The sequence below is a fragment of the Xenopus tropicalis genome, chromosome 2 (genome assembly GCF_000004195.4).
Source record: "Xenopus tropicalis strain Nigerian chromosome 2, UCB_Xtro_10.0, whole genome shotgun sequence".
NCBI lineage: Eukaryota > Metazoa > Chordata > Amphibia > Anura > Pipidae > Xenopus > Xenopus tropicalis.
Window position 1 is genome coordinate 108,348,312 of NC_030678.2, and position 17,786 is coordinate 108,366,097.

The window sequence follows — 17,786 nt, forward strand, 5'->3', positions numbered from 1 at the left end:
TGCATCTCAATGAGACGTTTAATGAACTTCTCCCTCAGCGGGAAGGTGCTATAATGACTATAGAAATGGAATTTTTAGCTGTTGGCGCTGCTGTGCCATTTACAACTTTGGCCATAGTAAACATACTTAATGAGGATATTTTTTATTGATTAGAATTTACCCAAGTCCATTAATTATGCACATCTTTGTGGCCAAGCGCATCTCAGAGCGGAGTTATCTGGAAAGTAGAATTCTTTCTTAATAGTTTTTTTTTACTTCCAGGTTTTTGAATTTTTAATAGTACAAGAGAATACAATGAATTGGTATGTGAGGCTTTTTCTCTCATGTTTCATGAAGGTGATTATTGATCATAATATAAGGGTGATGTAAACGCTGTAATGCGAGTCTTGGCTTAATGTTGGGCTTGTTTTAAGAGACCAGTCTGTTTAAACCTTTAAGTAAAATTGTCTGCACCCCAAGTTAAGAGGCCAGTGTGTACATATAGCTGAAGATCCCTTAGGGCTCTAACAAACAAGCGTTTCTTTGTGCATTAAAATAATGCAAGCTGAGCGCATAAATTGTTTATGTTGTGTTTGTTTGTTTTTTTTGTTTTTTTTTTAATGCAACTAAGCTTGCTTCCACAACCCTCTACTGACTTATGAACATGCACCAAGTGCAAAAAAAAATGCCATTACAATGTATGCCATCTGTGCATGATACTTCTGCTTCCATATACCTAGAGGTCATAGGATAAACATAGTTGGTCTCTGACTCACCCCTTTGGAATAAAGCATTGTCATGTGTGGTCTTTTTATTTTGCAGATTTGATATTTGGTGCATCTGTGTGTGTTATTTAAACTAGAAACTAGGGTTTAGGGTCACAAAGGATATTTTTTTGCCCATGAGAAACTGCTTCCCGCTGTGGTGTCAAAATGACCAAAATACCTTTTTGTTGTTGTCTGCCATAATGCACAAAGGTAAAACACTTGGTGTGTAATTTCCTTCTGCATTTTCTCACAATTTAGGGAATTTACATATTAGCTTCAGTGGTTCCTGTGGATCACAGTGGTAGTTTTAGATATTCTATCGCCTGTGTGGACAGAAATGACATGTGGGCAAGGTCATTACCCTAACAGCGGAAAAGTAGGAAAATTGTTCTCTAAATGTGGTTCTATAGATGTTGACCTACGATTCCCAGCATCCTTTTATAAGGCTAATGTCCCACGGAGAGATTAGTCACTGCGAATATTATATATCGCCAGTACCTAAACCGACAATACTCAAATCGCTTATCGCACCAAATCACTATGAGACCCTTTTTCGAGCGATTTTACAAGGAAAGCATTGTCATTTAAAAGTATTGGAATAACTGATAGTAGAACCCCCTGAGTTGGAATTCGATGCGATTTCCCCATTGCACTGAATGTCATTTCTAATTGTGGGCCAAAAAAATGCCTGCACTAGAGATGACAGGCTGTTTCCATAAAAATATATAGAAAGTGGCATTGGTAGTTTCTTGTGTTTACATTTGGTATGATATTAGAGAAACAGCTTATTTTCATGTGGGTTGAACCAAGTACATGCTCCCATATGTAATAAAAGTCAAATGCCATAACCCATAGCAACCAATTAGCTGTTTGCTTTTAAACAGGTGACTAGTAAATGCTTCTATCTGATTGATGTTAATAGGTGATTAGACCTTTAGCAAAGTTTGTAACTTTTATTTGCTGAAATTTGCATTTTCTTTGAATTAAAAAAGTATGGTGAGCAAAATATTGTCATTTTATTGTATAGGATATACTGTAAATGCTTAGTAGAGTGAACATGAGCTCTTATTTGTTCATTTATATTATTTTGCTTTATTCTTAAAGGGCCAGTAGGACTAGTAAAATGAATGTATAATTAGCCTACACCATTTCTAGTAGCAGTAAACCCAATAGGCAACATTTAGGGGCGTATTTATTATGCTGTGTAAAACTAATTCGCAGAAAAAACGGAGTAAAAAGCAGTGTAAAATAAATGGAAAAGATCGCCATCTGAACGCCGGATATTACGCCATATATTACGCCATATATTACGCTGTTATTTTCCATAAGTTCCGGCGGAAGAAAAAATGCGTAAAACAATGACGCCGTTTTTACATGGCGAAGCCTGGCGAATTTTCTCGCCGTTTTTTACAAAGCATAATAAATATGCCCCATAGAGTATACCGCGAAAATAATTCTAATTTTTCTTCCCAGGATTCATATGCTTTGCACCATTCATGATCAGTCGGCTGCCACTTGAAATTAATATCTTTTAGTGTGGGCCCTTTAAGGGTGAAATAGGTTTTTCCTAATCTTTTTAATATTTCCTTTCCAGACTTATTCAAGCAGGTGGCAAGCTCCACGGGATTCTGTGACCAGCGGAGACTGGGCCTGCTTTTACATGATGCAATTCAAATTCCCCGACAGCTGGGAGAAGTGGCCTCTTTTGGCGGCAGTAACATTGAACCCAGTGTCCGAAGCTGCTTTCAGTATGTAAGTACTTTGGTTTTTTCCCATGACTGTCTTTGCATTCATGTATTTAAATTGGATACAGGAAATAAATGCGCTTTAATTTTCTTCTCGGGGATTGTTTCTTCGAAATTCTCATTACAGTTTCCTAATCTCTGCCTTGGCACTACAGTATTGGAAGCTTTATTTATTTTTAATTTGCTCACTCTGTAAAAGGATTTCAGCCAGCTGCACTCCTTATGTTACTAGAAACAAGTCCATCTAATGGACAGTGGTTATTCATGTATATTTTGATCTTTTATGAATGAGTTGGGGAAAATCATCATTCCTGAAACAAGTGTGCTCCTTTCACTTTGTCTAATATGTATTGGAAAGATTCCGAAAATTAGATTGTGTTTGCTTATGCAAAAAAGGAGACCCCCCCATAACATTACTTCTAGAAGATGTAGTGCGTTGAGGGAGGTTTCAGGAGTTTTTGTTATTTATTACTTAGGGGCAGATTTATCGAAATGTGATTTAAGAGCTTAAAGAGATGCTGACACCAGAAATTAATCTTTCTTTTACATTTGCCATAATATTGTCTTTGCATACTATTTATAATTTTGCCTGATGCTTTTACATTACCTATCTGATTCCCTACAAGGGGGCTGCCATATTTGCGCAGCAGTAGTCCATTGGCAAAACAGTCAGGTTTGTGTGCTTAGTAACAATTACTAACAAAAGCAAATATATCGGTAAAAAACAATCAACATGACCTGTAGGTAACTTTTAATTTTCATTAATATTTTGAAGAGTAGCTTTTTTTTTCACTATAACTTTAATACAGAGAAATTCACCCACGTTCTATTCATTCCTATGGGATTTTTGCATTTATCAATAGGTGAAAGTAAGCCTATACCATTTGATTAAACCCATATGAATGAACAGAACATAGGTGAGTTTTTACGTATTAAGCTCTAAAATCTCATTTTGATAAATCTGCCCCTTATAGTATGAGGTTGGAAAGAGTGACGTTACTGATTTGTAGGGTCCCTTTTAGTCTGAAAATGTATATTGTCTCTAATTTAGGAGTATGACTTGGTTCATTGGTACTGGTTCATTTAACATGCGTCCTACTGAACTTCATTTCTGCATTTTACATGCTGCTAGGCCGTGTGTGAGGTAGCACAGTAGCAATGCAGAGTATAAGTATATTTTCACAGCACTGCCTCCGCTAGAAGAAGCCATAGCTGAGGGGATACTATTTCTGCAGTGCAATATGCAGCCTAACAAATCTCTGTTTTTTCTGGAATATAATACAGACTCAATTTTTACCAGTGACCCAGGGCAAGCTATTTTATCACGCTTTGCCTCCGTTTACTAGAGTGTAATTGGGTGAAAAGCAATAACTTTAATAGCAGCAATGCTCCATTCTGAGACCTCCTGCTCATCAGATGTTACCATTCAGTGTAAATATTTGCTCGCATTTATACATGTGAAAGTGTTTTTCTTTGCAAGATAGTGTAATACAAATCAGATGTTGGACCATAGGCTGCTTTATTGAATGAATGCTGCAGTGGCCTGAATGCAATTGTATTTCTCAAAACTGTAAAGTAAACCTGCTTTATTTGTCCATTGGTTTCTGCTCGCTATGTTCTGTTCGGAATCTACAAGCAGATAAGTCGGAACCTACTAATCATCCCAGGCACTGATTGAGATAATGTTCCTTTGCCTGATGGGAAATGCAGCAGCAAATACTTTACAGGATTAATGGAAGTTTTTTCCCGCAAGTACGGAACACATTTAATTGCACATATTCTTTTTTGTAATCTTTTCTGAAGCAGGTATACAATGTTTTCTCTAAAAAGGAAAAAGAAGAGAGTGAGTGCGAGAAAAAGGGAAGACGAAAGACTATTGCAATTTTTTTCCTTGTGCAAATATTAATTCATTCTATTTACTTGGCATCAACATCAAAAACATACAAATGTAATAGCGATACAGGTATATTTGCACAAGCATTATGCAAGTTCCCTGCACACTGTGGAAATAAAACTGCTCTCACATGCACTCCTTTAAGAGAAATCAGAAAGTTTTATAACTAATCTAGTCAGTAAGCAGGCAGGGGACAGATGGACAAAAATCCACTGGGATATTACTACTCATTTCAGGTCCAGTGTAGGTCTCCATAAAAATGTATCACATTAAACAGTTTATCTGTAAAACCCTCCTTCCTTAGGTAATCCTAAAGTACTAATGCTGCCCCCAGGCATAATTCAGTTTTATGATGCACGCAAACAAACCACAGCACACATGCATGCTAGGTCACATCAGCCAATTATTGGACTAAGTTGACTAAGTTCTGTCTTTTACTTCCACACTTCTTCCTGTTTATCCGTTAGAGCTTCCTGCATCCAATATTTCCTGATATATTCCATTTGGTAACATTCTTTAATAGGCGATTTAATATGATATAAATCTGTTGGTTAATTATTTGTTCTGAAGGTACAGTTTCCCCCTAAGGTGTAGCTGAAAAGTCCCCCTACATAAAACATTTCTAAAGAACCACTCCAGAATATCCATATATTAATATCACAGTGTAGTCTTTGTCATTATGGAAGGTTAAGTAACAATGTGTTACCAGCAATAAAAAGTTTTTGTAGCTATGTCACTTTTCATGGTACCACTTTATGTGTTCATAAATAAACAGTGCATCAGTGAGATAATATAACTGTAACAATATTAAAGTACTTTGCTTGCCTTGTAGAACAATAACCATTCGATTTACCCCTGCAACCTTTTTCTTTAGCAAAGAAGCAGCCACTGAAGGCAAAATATATGTTTCTAATTCCACACATAGGGAATCAACTGGTTTATTCCACCATAAATCACCTCCCTGCTGTTTTATTATTACCTAATTTTACTACTGTGAGTCTTCTGAAAGGTTGACTGCTCTTTTTAATACTTTGGAAATAATTATTGTTTAAAGCTCTGGCAATGAAGAAGAATTAACCTGAATATTTGTGACTTATGTATAAACACAAATGTAACTAATAAGTGCAAACAAGGATGCTAAGCCTAAATGGGATAAATATTTTGCTAAGGCTAATGTCCCACAGAGAGATCAGTCGCCCACGAAAAATCTCTGCTACAGCGAGCGATTAATCTCTCCAAAATGCTTTTCCAACAGCAACAAAGTGAATCGCCAGTAGAAAGGCAAAAGCGCTAACCATTTTTCCTTTGTTGCACAAAGTCTTCTGCAGACACACTTTCCTTCATACACATCAATATTTCCATTTGAATTTTCATCTAACATTTAAAAGAATATTACATTTACTTTGAAGCACATTTTTTTAGTGTCAGTATTACTTTAAACTGTGTTTGTCTGTCTATGATCCAATTAGTTCTCAAAGCCACAATAAATGACAGTATTTTAATTTACTGATCCCTTTATATTAATGAGTATTGTCTGCTACTCTCACTCTATAAACAGCTCGATATGTTTAGCCGACAAATTCAAATGCTCTGAATAGAACCGTCTCTTCAATATCGTATGCTAGCCTTGTGCTGGACATGCCTTTGTTTCTGCAAGCCTTTAGGAACACAATAGCAGTTTTCTCTATGCTGGCTAAAAACCAAGTAAAGGATTTTCTCAGGCAGGGAATGTTGTGGAACATATGTTAATCAAATTGAGAAAGTCTTAACAATGATGAAGTTCTCTTCTGATTTTTGGGAAATCCGGGGGTCTTGCTGCACAGTTATTCTTCATGTAACAGGTGATGGCCATTTATGATAAAAAAAAAAAAAAAAAACAAGAAAAGTTAGAACTGTAATATACTGTGTGCTAAATGTTCTGTTATTATTCTAATATATGCTGGATTTTTTTAGGAATTTTAATTAGACTAAAGGTGGTTATACACAGCTGATATTAGTTGAATCAGCAGTTTACTGGCCCTTATATAGGGTCAAAACCAAAGCCTTTGCAATAGATATATGGCTGGAGATCAGTCACCTATCTATTGGACAGATTTCTTTCTTTGCGTGATGCACTTGTCTATATAGCGCCACCAATGTAGCACCCCTGAAATCTTGAATTGGAATACACACACCTTTTTGGGGTATTGTACATACAATTTTGCGAAGTGTCAAACCCTTGCAAGGGGTGAACCACATACAAAAGTCACTAGCACTCTTTAAGTATGCAAAAATCCATCTATATTGAAAATATTAAAAGCAGCATGCAAAATACATGTGACGTTTCATAACTTGCTTCTCTTTCTCAAACATGATATATACTGCCAAATTGATTAACACTTCTTATAAGTCCAGGCCCGGATTTGTGGAGAGGCCACAAAGGCCCAGGCCTAGGACGGCAGAAACCTGGGGGCGGCATGCCGCCCTGCCGCACCAAAATTTTAAAATTTGTTTTCCCCAGTCTCCCCAGTGCTTTGTATGCAAGTTTGGCCTACCCCCCGCCCCCGCTGTTCACGCATGCGCACTCGTGCATGCGACTGGGGGCGGGCGGTTTTGAAATCCGGCCCTGCATAAGTCCCTTTGTTCCTGCTTACAGCACCACCTACAAGCTTCATCTTAAAGATACATGACCGAATTGTGTATCAATGTTCAACTACAACTCACATCAAGTAAAATAATATAATGAAACAAAATAACACAATTACAAGTATTACACAAAGCCATAGATCATAAATATGATTCATCCCGGGGCTCTATATCGCAATTGCTTGCAGGGTCGGACTGGGCCACCAGGAAAATACCCCAAACCTGATGGGCCCCAGCGGCCCAGACCCGACCCTATTGCTGCTGCCCCTGCCCAGCGATGTCCTCCCCTGATGCGTTTCACATACACACATTCAGGGGAGGACGTCAGGTCCAGCTCTTTTTTTGGAGGAGGTTGTCTGTCTCCCTGCCTGCCTACCTCATAAGTAAAAGCTTCCATAATTAGAAGGGAAAGTGAGGCAGGCAGAAGATACGTAACATTTAGAAGCCGGTAAAGAGGTGAAGTCACAAATCTCCGCTCTCCTTTGAATACAGACATTCCTAAATGCGCTAAGCACCCTTTGGAGTTCACAGGAAGGAATATCTGTGGGCTGCTGTGCTGATCTTTGCCCTTATCTTACTTGCAAAATCATCTGACAGTGCCTGGTATGTGTCACTGGTATTTTTTGGTGCACCAAGTGTTGGGGCAGGATCAAGTGCAAGAAAGGTGTTAGTGACACAGTAGGGGACAGGTATCAAGCTATTCCCACTTTTTTATGCTTAAAACTTAACAAACTTAAGGGGCTGATTTACTAACCCACGAATTCGAATCCGAATTGGAAAAATTCCGATTGGAAAACGAACATTTTGCGTCTTTTTCATATTTTTTGCGATTTTTTCGGCGCCTTTACGACTTTTCGGAAATTATCGCGACTTTTTCGTTACCAATACGATTTGCGCGAAAAAACGCAAGTTTTTCGTAGCCATTCCGAAAGTTGCGATTTTTTCGTAGCGTTAAAACTTGCGCGAAAAGTTGCGCTTTTTCATAGCGTTAAAACTTAAAAGGCGCGACGTTTTGCGCAAGTTTTAACACTACGAAAAAATCGCAACTTTCGGAATGGCTACGAAAAACTCGCGTTTTTCCGCAAAAATCGTATTGGTAACGAAAAAGTCGCAATAATTTTCCGAAAAAATCGCAAAATACCGATCATTACGAAAAAAACGCAATCGGACGCATTCGGCCCGTTCGTGAGTAAGTAAATGGGCCCCTAAGTGTAACCAATTGCACTGACCTAGCAGCCACAATTTGGTTGGGTTTTTTTATTTTATTTTTATCATATTACCCACAGTTTATCTCTTATAAGACAGCCTTACAGAGTGCATTTGTGCTTGCAGGCTACAAAAAGCCAGAATATTAAGTATAGATCAAATGAAAGATGCTTAAAAAAATCTTACTAATACTAACTTTAGGGCTCTGGTACACGGCGTCTTTACGATTTTTGCGTAAAAACGTGAGTTTTTCGGCGTCTTTACGAAAGTTGCGCAAAGTCGCGATTTTTTGTAGCAAAGTCGCACAAGTTTTAACGCTATGAAAAAATTGCGACTTTGCGCAACTTTCGTAATGGCTACGAAAAACTCGCGTTTTTACGCAAAAATTGTAAAGACGCCGAAAAAAATCGCAAAATTACCGATCATTACGAAAAAAACGCAATTGGACGCATTCGGCCCGTTCGTGGGTTAGTAAATGTGCCCCTGAGAATTGCCACTGCTAAAACACACATAGAGACGTTGTCAGTAAAAGATCAGCATTGTCTATTTTAGTAGCCGTGACAAGTAGCTGCTGCTAGCAGCTCTGTGTGTCTTCACCATAAAAGAGTCTAATAGAGAGCTGTTAAGCTGAAGCCTGTTGTTAGAACAGGGCTGTGGAGTCGGTAGATAAATTCTCCGACTCCTCAGTTTCTGATACTTCCGACTCCGACTCCATGACTCTGACTCCTCTGTTTTTAATATGCTAATGTATTTTATACATTCATTGAAGGAAAGGAAGGAGACATACATGTCATTTAACCACAGAACTACTGGCTAGGAAGCCAACACTCTACTGTATTGCCCAATTAAAGCAAAAGACAAACACAATGAAAACAACAAGGTTTTGTTTATTGTATTTTTTTTTTTTTTTTTTTATAAACAAGTGGCTGGATAGTAATAGCTGGCATAAAAATCAGGAACAGCAACTTTACCAGTTCAAAACAAACCACATTCTTTGGTAGGATATCTCTCATACATTAGTCCACATGAACATTTAATAATATATAGTCCACATTTAATAATATAAATAACAATATGTGTATATATATATATATATATATATTTATTTTTTTGTCTTTCCTTTGACTGACTTAAGCGCATTTGCAGTAAAATTTTCAGCTGTTTCAGATGTTTTCAGATTTCCCAAAGTCGCCCAAGTTCCCTTTAGAGGAAACTTCGGACGACTTCGGGAAATCGTATTGACGCATATACTATCACACCGGTGATTTACATTCTTGCCGGTGGAATGGCATTGCGGGGCAACTAATCTCCCCATGCGCCACTGCCCTTAATGGTTTTTAGTTTACTGTTGATTAACCAAATCTGGAAATTTTGTCACAAGTTTCTGCTAATTAACGAATGCTTAGTTTTAAAAATATTTAAGAAAGTCTTGTATCAGATATGTGTAGTCCCCCTGCTGTCAGCATGAAACATTACTCATTGATTTACTGCCCAGCCTTGCTTTGCATTTCTCTTATAAGCTGTATATGAAGTGTATTCTGGTAAATATTACACACTGACCAAAGAAAACAGTATGATGGAAACAAACTGTCAAATCATTGATTTTCATGTGCTTTCAAATAAAAATCCATTTATAAAACCAAATAATGAAAAGTAGAAAGCAGCGACTCTTTATTTTCCTTGAGGAAATGTAGGACAATCCGGAACATGCTGATTACAGTATTGTGTAGTGGGGATGAATGAAAAAGCTCTTGTTTGTTTATCTGGCATATTGTGTGGTCCCTTGACATAAATCATGTTAGCCTTTGGAGAACAGTAATACTTTCTGCTCAACCCCCCACTTTAAGCAAACCATCGCTGTAAATGTCATTAGAACAGCTTTACCTCTGCTTCCATTTCACTTGGGCTTCACGGGCCCTGTTTGTATGGCAGAGCAAACGAATGTGACTGTTTTTATAAAGCAAACACAGGCTTCACAGATCTTGAGCTCGGTGTGTGCCCGTAGGGAAATGAAAAGCTGAAAGCTTGTGTAAGAAACCATTATTTTAAGGTTACCCGTCTGTAGTGGCTTTGTCTGCTTTACAGGTTTCCTCTTCTTCATTATACTTCGGAAAGATGGCAGTTGTTTCCGCCAAGTGGAGATTTGCTTGCATTTCAAAGAGGTTTTGTGAGGTGTTACTTTATAAAGGAATAGACACTAAGGAATTACATATTGCTCTTTACATTTTATACAGTCCTGACAATGATGGTGGCATTTACAGTTACATCAGATGTTAACATCACCGGCATTAATGTTTTATATCCATACATTTCTAATGTGAATGTCCATCTTCCGCTACAAATCAAGTTACAAAGTAAGTACAACCCGGATTCCAAAAAAGTTGGGACACTAAACAAATTGTGAATAAAAACTGAACGCAATGATGTGGAGGTGCCAACTTCTAATATTTTATTCAGAATAGAACATAAATCACGGAACAAAAGTTTAAACTGAGAAAATGTACCATTTTAAGGGAAAAATATGTTGATTCAGAATTTCATGGTGTCAACAAATCCCAAAAAAGTTGGGACAAGGCCATTTTCACCACTGTGTGGCATCTCCCCTTCTTCTTACAACACTCAACAGACGTCTGGGGACCGAGGAGACCAGTTTCTCAAGTTTAGGAATAGGAATGCTCTCCCATTCTTGTCTAATACAGGCCTCTAACTGTTCAATCGTCTTGGGCCTTCTTTGTCGCACCTTCCTCTTTATGATGCACCAAATGTTCTCTATAGGTGAAAGATCTGGACTGCAGACTGGCCATTTCAGTACCCGGATCCTTCTACGCAGCCATGATGTTGTGATTGATGCAGAATGTGGTCTGGCATTATCTTGTTGAAAAATGCAGGGTCTTCCCTGATAGAGATGACTTCTGGATGGGAGCATATGTTGTTCTAGAACCTGAATATATTTTTCTGCATTGATGCTGCCTTTCCAGACATGCAAGCTGCCCATGCCACACGCACTCATGCAACCCCATACCATCAGAGATGCAGGCTTCTGAACTGAGCGTTGATAACAACTTGGGATAACAACTTGTCCTCTTTGGTCCGGATGACATGGCGTCCCAGATTTCCAAAAAGAACTTTGAATCGTGACTCGTCTGACCACAGAACAGTCTTCCATTTTGCCACACTCCATTTTAAATGATCCCTGGCCCAGTGAAAACGCCTGAGCTTGTGGATCTTGCTTAGAAATGGCTTCTTCTTTGCACTGTAGAGTTTCAGCTGGCAACGGCGGATGGCACGGTGGATTGTGTTCACTGACAGTGGTTTCTGGAAGTATTCCTGAGCCCATTCTGTGATTTCCTTTACAGTAGCATTCCTGTTTGTGGTGCAGTGTCATTTAAGGGCCCGGAGATCACGGGCATCCAGTATGGTTTTACGGCCTTGACCCTTATACACAGAGATTGTTCCAGATTCTCTGAATCTTCGGATGATGTTATGCACAGTTGATGATGATAGATGCAAAATCTTTGCAATTTTTCGCTGGGTAACAACTTTCTGATATTGCTCCACTATATTTCTGCGCAACATTGTGGGAATTGGTGATCCTCTACCCATCTTGGCTTCTGAGAAACACTGCCACTCTGAGAAGCTCTTTTTATACCCAATCATGTTGCCAATTGACCTAATTAGTGTTATTTGGTCTTCCAGCTCTTCTTATTGCTACTTGTCCCAACTTTTTTGGTATTTGTTGACACCATGAAATTCTGAATCAACATATTTTTCCCCTAAAATGGTACATTTTCTCAGTTTAAACTTTTGTTCCGTGATTTATGTTCTATTCTGAATAAAATATTAGAAGTTGGCACCTCCACATCATTGCGTTCAGTTTTTATTCACAATTTGTTTAGTGTCCCAACTTTTTTGGAATCCGGTTTGTACTAAAAATGTATCATATAGGGCCAGAAATTAATATAGCCGGTATTTTTCACCCTACACTTCATCTGTGACTGAGGTGGTGAAATTTATATTGTGCGAAAGTCAGGAAAAGCATAAATATCTCACTAATGTCGCTGACATGCCCCCACCAGCTCTGGAAACTGCTATTGCATCTTGTTTATCAGTGTTTTTCCAGCTTTTCTTCTCCAACATTAACAATTGATCTGTGTCCCATACCATAATTCATTCCAAAAACTTTGCTTTCTACATGTATGGTATCTGTAGAATCTCTTATGCTCCTGGAGCAGCAACTGAGATTCGCGAACTTTTTCATTAGAAAAAAAAAAATTGGTATTATATCAAGACATACAATATCAATCCTAATTCATTAAAAATGTTATTTCAACCCCTTCTTTTTGAACTAAACTATGATAGAGTAGTGATGCTGCTTTGTGAGAATTATTTTAGTGTTCTAGTGTTGCCCCGATCCTAAAAACAGAGGAGAACAATGTATGGAGCAAACTTTTATTTGACAGCACAGCATATCCACAGTATTCCATTCAGTGGTTAAAGGTGGTATGGTTGTTTAAAGGAAGACTGTACCTCCAAACAATGTATGTCTTTTTGCATAAACAAGCTCATATGTAAAACCCTGCTTCATTTAAATAAGCCATTTTCATGAAAATATACTTTTTAGTAGTATGTGCTATTGTGTACTCCTAAATAAAAAATTGTAACTTTAAGAATTAAGGGCTACCTCCTGGGATCATAGGATTCGCAGTGCACACATACATGCTAGGCCACATCTGCCAGTTAATGGACAAAGTACTGTCTTTTGCTTCCGCACTATTCCTGTTACAGACAGAGCTGCATTATTTCCGGTCATGCAATCTCTGAGGGAGCACACAGCCCATCACTAAATGGTGGATCAAGGGGAAGGATGTAAAAGGGCAATATTTACTGATTTACTTTAATAGGTCACTCAACATAATATAAACTATCTGTTGGTTAGGTGTTCATTCTGGGGGTATAGTTCTCCTTTAAAATTGTTTAACATTGTGAGCCAGATGTCTAGGTAAAGTGTCCTGCATTAAAATGTCAGTGTAGTTCTGTATGCATGTGAAAATATGTTTTACATATTATGTTAGCAGTCAAGTGCTTGTCTATGTATGTATTGACATGTAGACAGGCTCTGTATTTAGTTTGTGTGTTGGGGGTGGGGTGGAGTCTGTCATTTTCCCCTTGACTCTGCCACTTAGCAGAGGTGCAAAGTAGTCTGAATGTATACAGGAACAAAGGATCAGCACACTCCATTTGAGTGTAAGTAATTATATTGTCAAAACATGGCACAGTAAATCTTCCTTCCAGAAAATGCATGTCGGGTTCACCGGGAGTGATCTATGATGCTTTGAATTGGAATAGTGGTTTGTGTACAGAATAAGGCTTGCAGGATTTGCAAAATGAACCTAGAATTTGCACCCTGGAATGATTGTTTGAGGCTTGTCATTATGTATGAACAGTGACAATTTATGAGCATGCTAGAAATGTTTGAGATGTTTATCTTCATTCACTCATTATACTGGCACAACTGTACATGTCTGTCAGAAGTTGAGTGTTTATATCTGTCTATCTATCTATCAAAAAATGAAAAAATGTGCACTCATGGGGCTTAATAAATTGTAAAAAAAATGATCATGTATTTATCTAGTAAGCATATTGGTCCGTCAAGGGAACTGTTTTTTTTTGAGGGCCATTATATGTGACTGATAAGGAGTGCATGTTAATTCTCATGTAAGAATATGTAAGGCTAATACCATGTATCTCCTGGTTTCATATAGAAGAGTCCTGCATGGGACTAGGGTCTAGATCAGTGGTCCCCAACCAGTGGCTCGTGAGCGACATGTTGCCCACCAGCGCCTTTGATGTTGCTCCCAGTGGCCTGAAAATAGGTGCTCATTTTTGAATTTCTGACTTGAATGCAAGTTGGAGGCATAAAGACAATATTCACTGCCACACAGAGCCTCCAGTAAACTGCCAGTCCACATTGGGCTACTAAATAACTAATCACATGCCTTATTGGTCATCCCCCTCTGAACTATTTTCATGCTAGGTTGCTCCACAACTGTTTTTATATTTAAATGTTCCTCGCGGCTAAAAAAGTCAATCTTGACTGCTTTGTAGGAATCCCCCGTGTGCCTTCCCCAATACTAGGCTGTACCATATTATACCTTCAATGTGCATGTCTGTTGAACGAAAGGTAAACAATGGCTCATGTATGTCTCTAGGAAACACAAAACCTATATATTTGTTTTGGCTTGTGGCTAAAAATATTATAAGAGGTAGGGTCAGAAACCTGAGTACCGAAGCAACAGAATGAAAAGAAGCAAATCATTACTTTTTTGCTGGACCTACTTTCCCCTTTGTTCTCTCTCTTATCAAAGAACAGGCACAGTTTGGATTTAAGAGCAGGAAAGCCTATAGTTGAAATTAGATGAGGTGAAGGGGGAAAAAAAGAGAAAGCTGTGGCCAGACAAAGCAATATATTTCACTTTTGTGGGGCAATGAACAGGTTCACAAATATTTTTTTCATTGTGACCTGCAGGACACCAGCAGTGATTCCTTTATTTAAGTAAATCCTCGGTGCCTGCCCTTTGCTAGATTTAGAGGTCATCTAGAAATTGTACCAGCAGCTGAAAGAACGATCCGCAAGAAAAGCTTAGTGTGACCTTGACCAGCTTTCAGCCACGTGACGTTAAATCTTCAAGCAATTCCCATCAGTTTGATGCATTTTAAAAGAGCCCATCTGAACCAAGCACTGTGGTTTCTCCGTAGAAATTCCATTGAGTAGTGCAGCCATCCAGCCTTTGTGACAATTAACAAATTAGTATTGATTGTAGGCTACAAAATAAAGCAGATATATTTTTCTGAATTATGGTTTTCTCTGTGTGACTTTTTCTCTATATCTAATTTATGCTGATTAACAAAAGACAGCCGGATGCTTTTAACGTCTCATTTTCATTCCCGTTGCAACATGCCGAGCGCCATTCAGTAACGAATGTATCTTTTCCTATTAAAATATGCATATTAATCAACTGCTCTAATAATGTTCTGGAATACTGATATCGGAAGAACCGGAGTCCCTTATGACTACTTCATTATGCCCCTGAATCTATGTGCATTTCTGTGCTTTTCCTTACTGTAATGATTTATCTCCTGCACACATATTTTAAAATATTATAATTAATTTACATTAGGAGGACAAATCATTCAACTGAACAAAGAAAAATAGTATGCTAATGTTAGTGCATTTTTAAACATGACAGTCAAATACACTGCAATCTTTATACATCCAAAAATATCAAACAGGCTTCAGTCTAGGTGACAGCTTCTGGCAAATCTTCATATATTCCACATAAAATATAGAGCTCTGGATAAAACTCTGGATTTTATGTGAGAGAAGAGTTGTTTCCAGTACAAAATGATAATTATTTAGTTTAAGATGCCACTTTTACATAATGTCATAACAACCTATCCTATTCAGAACAGTATTTGGGACATGGTATATTAACACAGGAAAGGTATTTAGCAATTCTCTTATATCTTTAGCCCTTATGCGTAATACTTCTACTACAAATGCAGAATCAGTAGACAACACAATTTTAATGTCGCTTGCAGCAACAGATTTCTGTGCACTGGGATTGTATATAATTTTAATGGCAACAAAGGCACATTTATTTAGGTTCCCCATTCTTAGCAGCACTGGAATGGACTTTAAATCATAAAAATGAATCTGGTACAGATTTTTTTTTAATTTTTTTTAGCACTACAGGATAATTTATACATCACATATATTAGGTTTAATGTAAGGCAAGCTCTAGTGGTACATTCTGTCTCAGGTTTAGCCAATGTACAGCAGTGGAGGTTGGCATCCATTTTTTAGTACTGGTATGGGACCCATTATCTGGAAACCCATTATCCAGAAAGTTCTGAATTGCGGGAAGTCATCTCCCATAGACTCCATTTTAATTGAATAATTCAGATTTTTAAGAATGATTAGCTTTTTCTCTATTATAATGAAACAGTTGCTTGTACTTGATCCCAACTAAGATAGACTTCATCCTTATTGTATGCAAATCAATCCTATTGGGTTTATTTAATGTATTTTTAGTAACCCTAAGGTATGGAGATCCAAATTACAGAAAGACCCCTTATCAAGAAAACCCCAGGTCGCGAGCATTCTGGATAACTGGTCCCATACCTGTAGTAGTTAACTTTGCTGAACCACAATTCTTGTAGAGTGCTATATATGGGCCTCTTAGACAACGGCAGACTTACCCACTTTACAGATGCAGAACAATTTTCAACCTCATTTTATTTGTATAATGCATGTTGTTGAATAAATGTTTTTCTGACCATTGGATCTTATAGTGCAAATATTCGAAAATGTCTGTTTTCATATAAATGAATTAACGCAGTTTGTTTTGTTTTACTGACAGTCAAGTTGTACATTTTTATAGGCTAATAACAAACCAGAAATCGAAGCAGCTCTGTTTCTGGATTGGATGAGGCTGGAACCGCAGTCAATGGTGTGGCTGCCGGTGCTCCACAGAGTAGCTGCTGCTGAGACTGCCAAACACCAAGCCAAGTGCAACATCTGCAAGGAGTGTCCGATTATTGGATTCAGGTAATACAAATTATTTTGTTTATGTATATTCAGTTAAGCTTCTGACAAAATTCTATATTGGTCCACAGGCAAGGATATAGGTTTATTTTAAATAAAATTATATACATATTTGTTTGAAGAATGTATTCTGCCTGTTCTTCTAACTTAGTCATTTAAAAAAAAAAATTTGTATTGGCACTTTATAAAAAACTTTTTTGAGTTATTTCAGCCATAATGGCCCATGAGGTCAAAAGAAACAAAGTAGAATGACTGACATCCCCCTATGTACAATTTCACTAAATATATCTTTAAGTTTGTTAATTTCCCTTTTCACCTTTCTCTGACCAAGCGTGCAGATTTTTTTGTAGTGCCTACTACTCAAGGTGCGGTCTAGCCACCTATTTCTACAAAGGCAAATTGATTTTAGATTACATTAAACTGACAAGAAGGTATGTTCTGATGATTGTCTTAATAGTGACCTCTAAAGGAAATTTGCCTCTAAAGATATTAGACAATACAAGGGTACCCTAAAAAAAAAAAAAAAAAAAAAAGATTTATCATCCCTAAAATAAGCAACTGTCTACAATATGTGGACTCACCCCAAGAAAGCTGGTGTCAATCTAACACAGCCACTGCAATTCCTTATGTGTGCTTCTACAGAAGTAGGCCAGGGATATTTTTATTCTGAGAATGATAGATTCCTTTAATCTACAATGGTGGGAATGTTCTTTTTATAGTGTTCAAGCAAATTATATCCCAGCATCCCCTGAAGCAGTTTATGTGGCTTGTTTTCTATAAGATGTTATTTCATATTCTCACCAGTTTCTGTGTTTAACAGAACATTAGTTTTCTTTATGAGCACCAAGCTGAGTACACAAGCTTTTTAAGGTAAAGGGAGGCTTAATTTGTTCTTAGCCAATAACTCAAGTGCCCCTAATTAAACATCCACACAACTGCTTAGTCGGCTTCTCATCCGTCTTGCC

The 17,786-nt window shown here is 37.7% G+C and overlaps 1 protein-coding gene across 5 annotated transcripts in view; it reads left to right on the forward strand.

Moving 5' to 3' along the window:
* dmd.3 (LOC105946662) overlaps positions 1-17,786 on the forward strand; it is a 1,093,908-nt gene that overhangs the window by 1,031,777 nt on the left and 44,345 nt on the right. For all 5 annotated transcript variants that reach the window (XM_031897001.1, XM_031896997.1, XM_031896998.1 and 2 more), the window contains 2 exons: positions 2,341-2,498; positions 16,658-16,824. In XM_031897001.1, the coding sequence (XP_031752861.1) occupies positions 2,341-2,498; positions 16,658-16,824 (325 nt within the window). The remainder of the gene's footprint in view (positions 1-2,340; positions 2,499-16,657; positions 16,825-17,786) is intronic.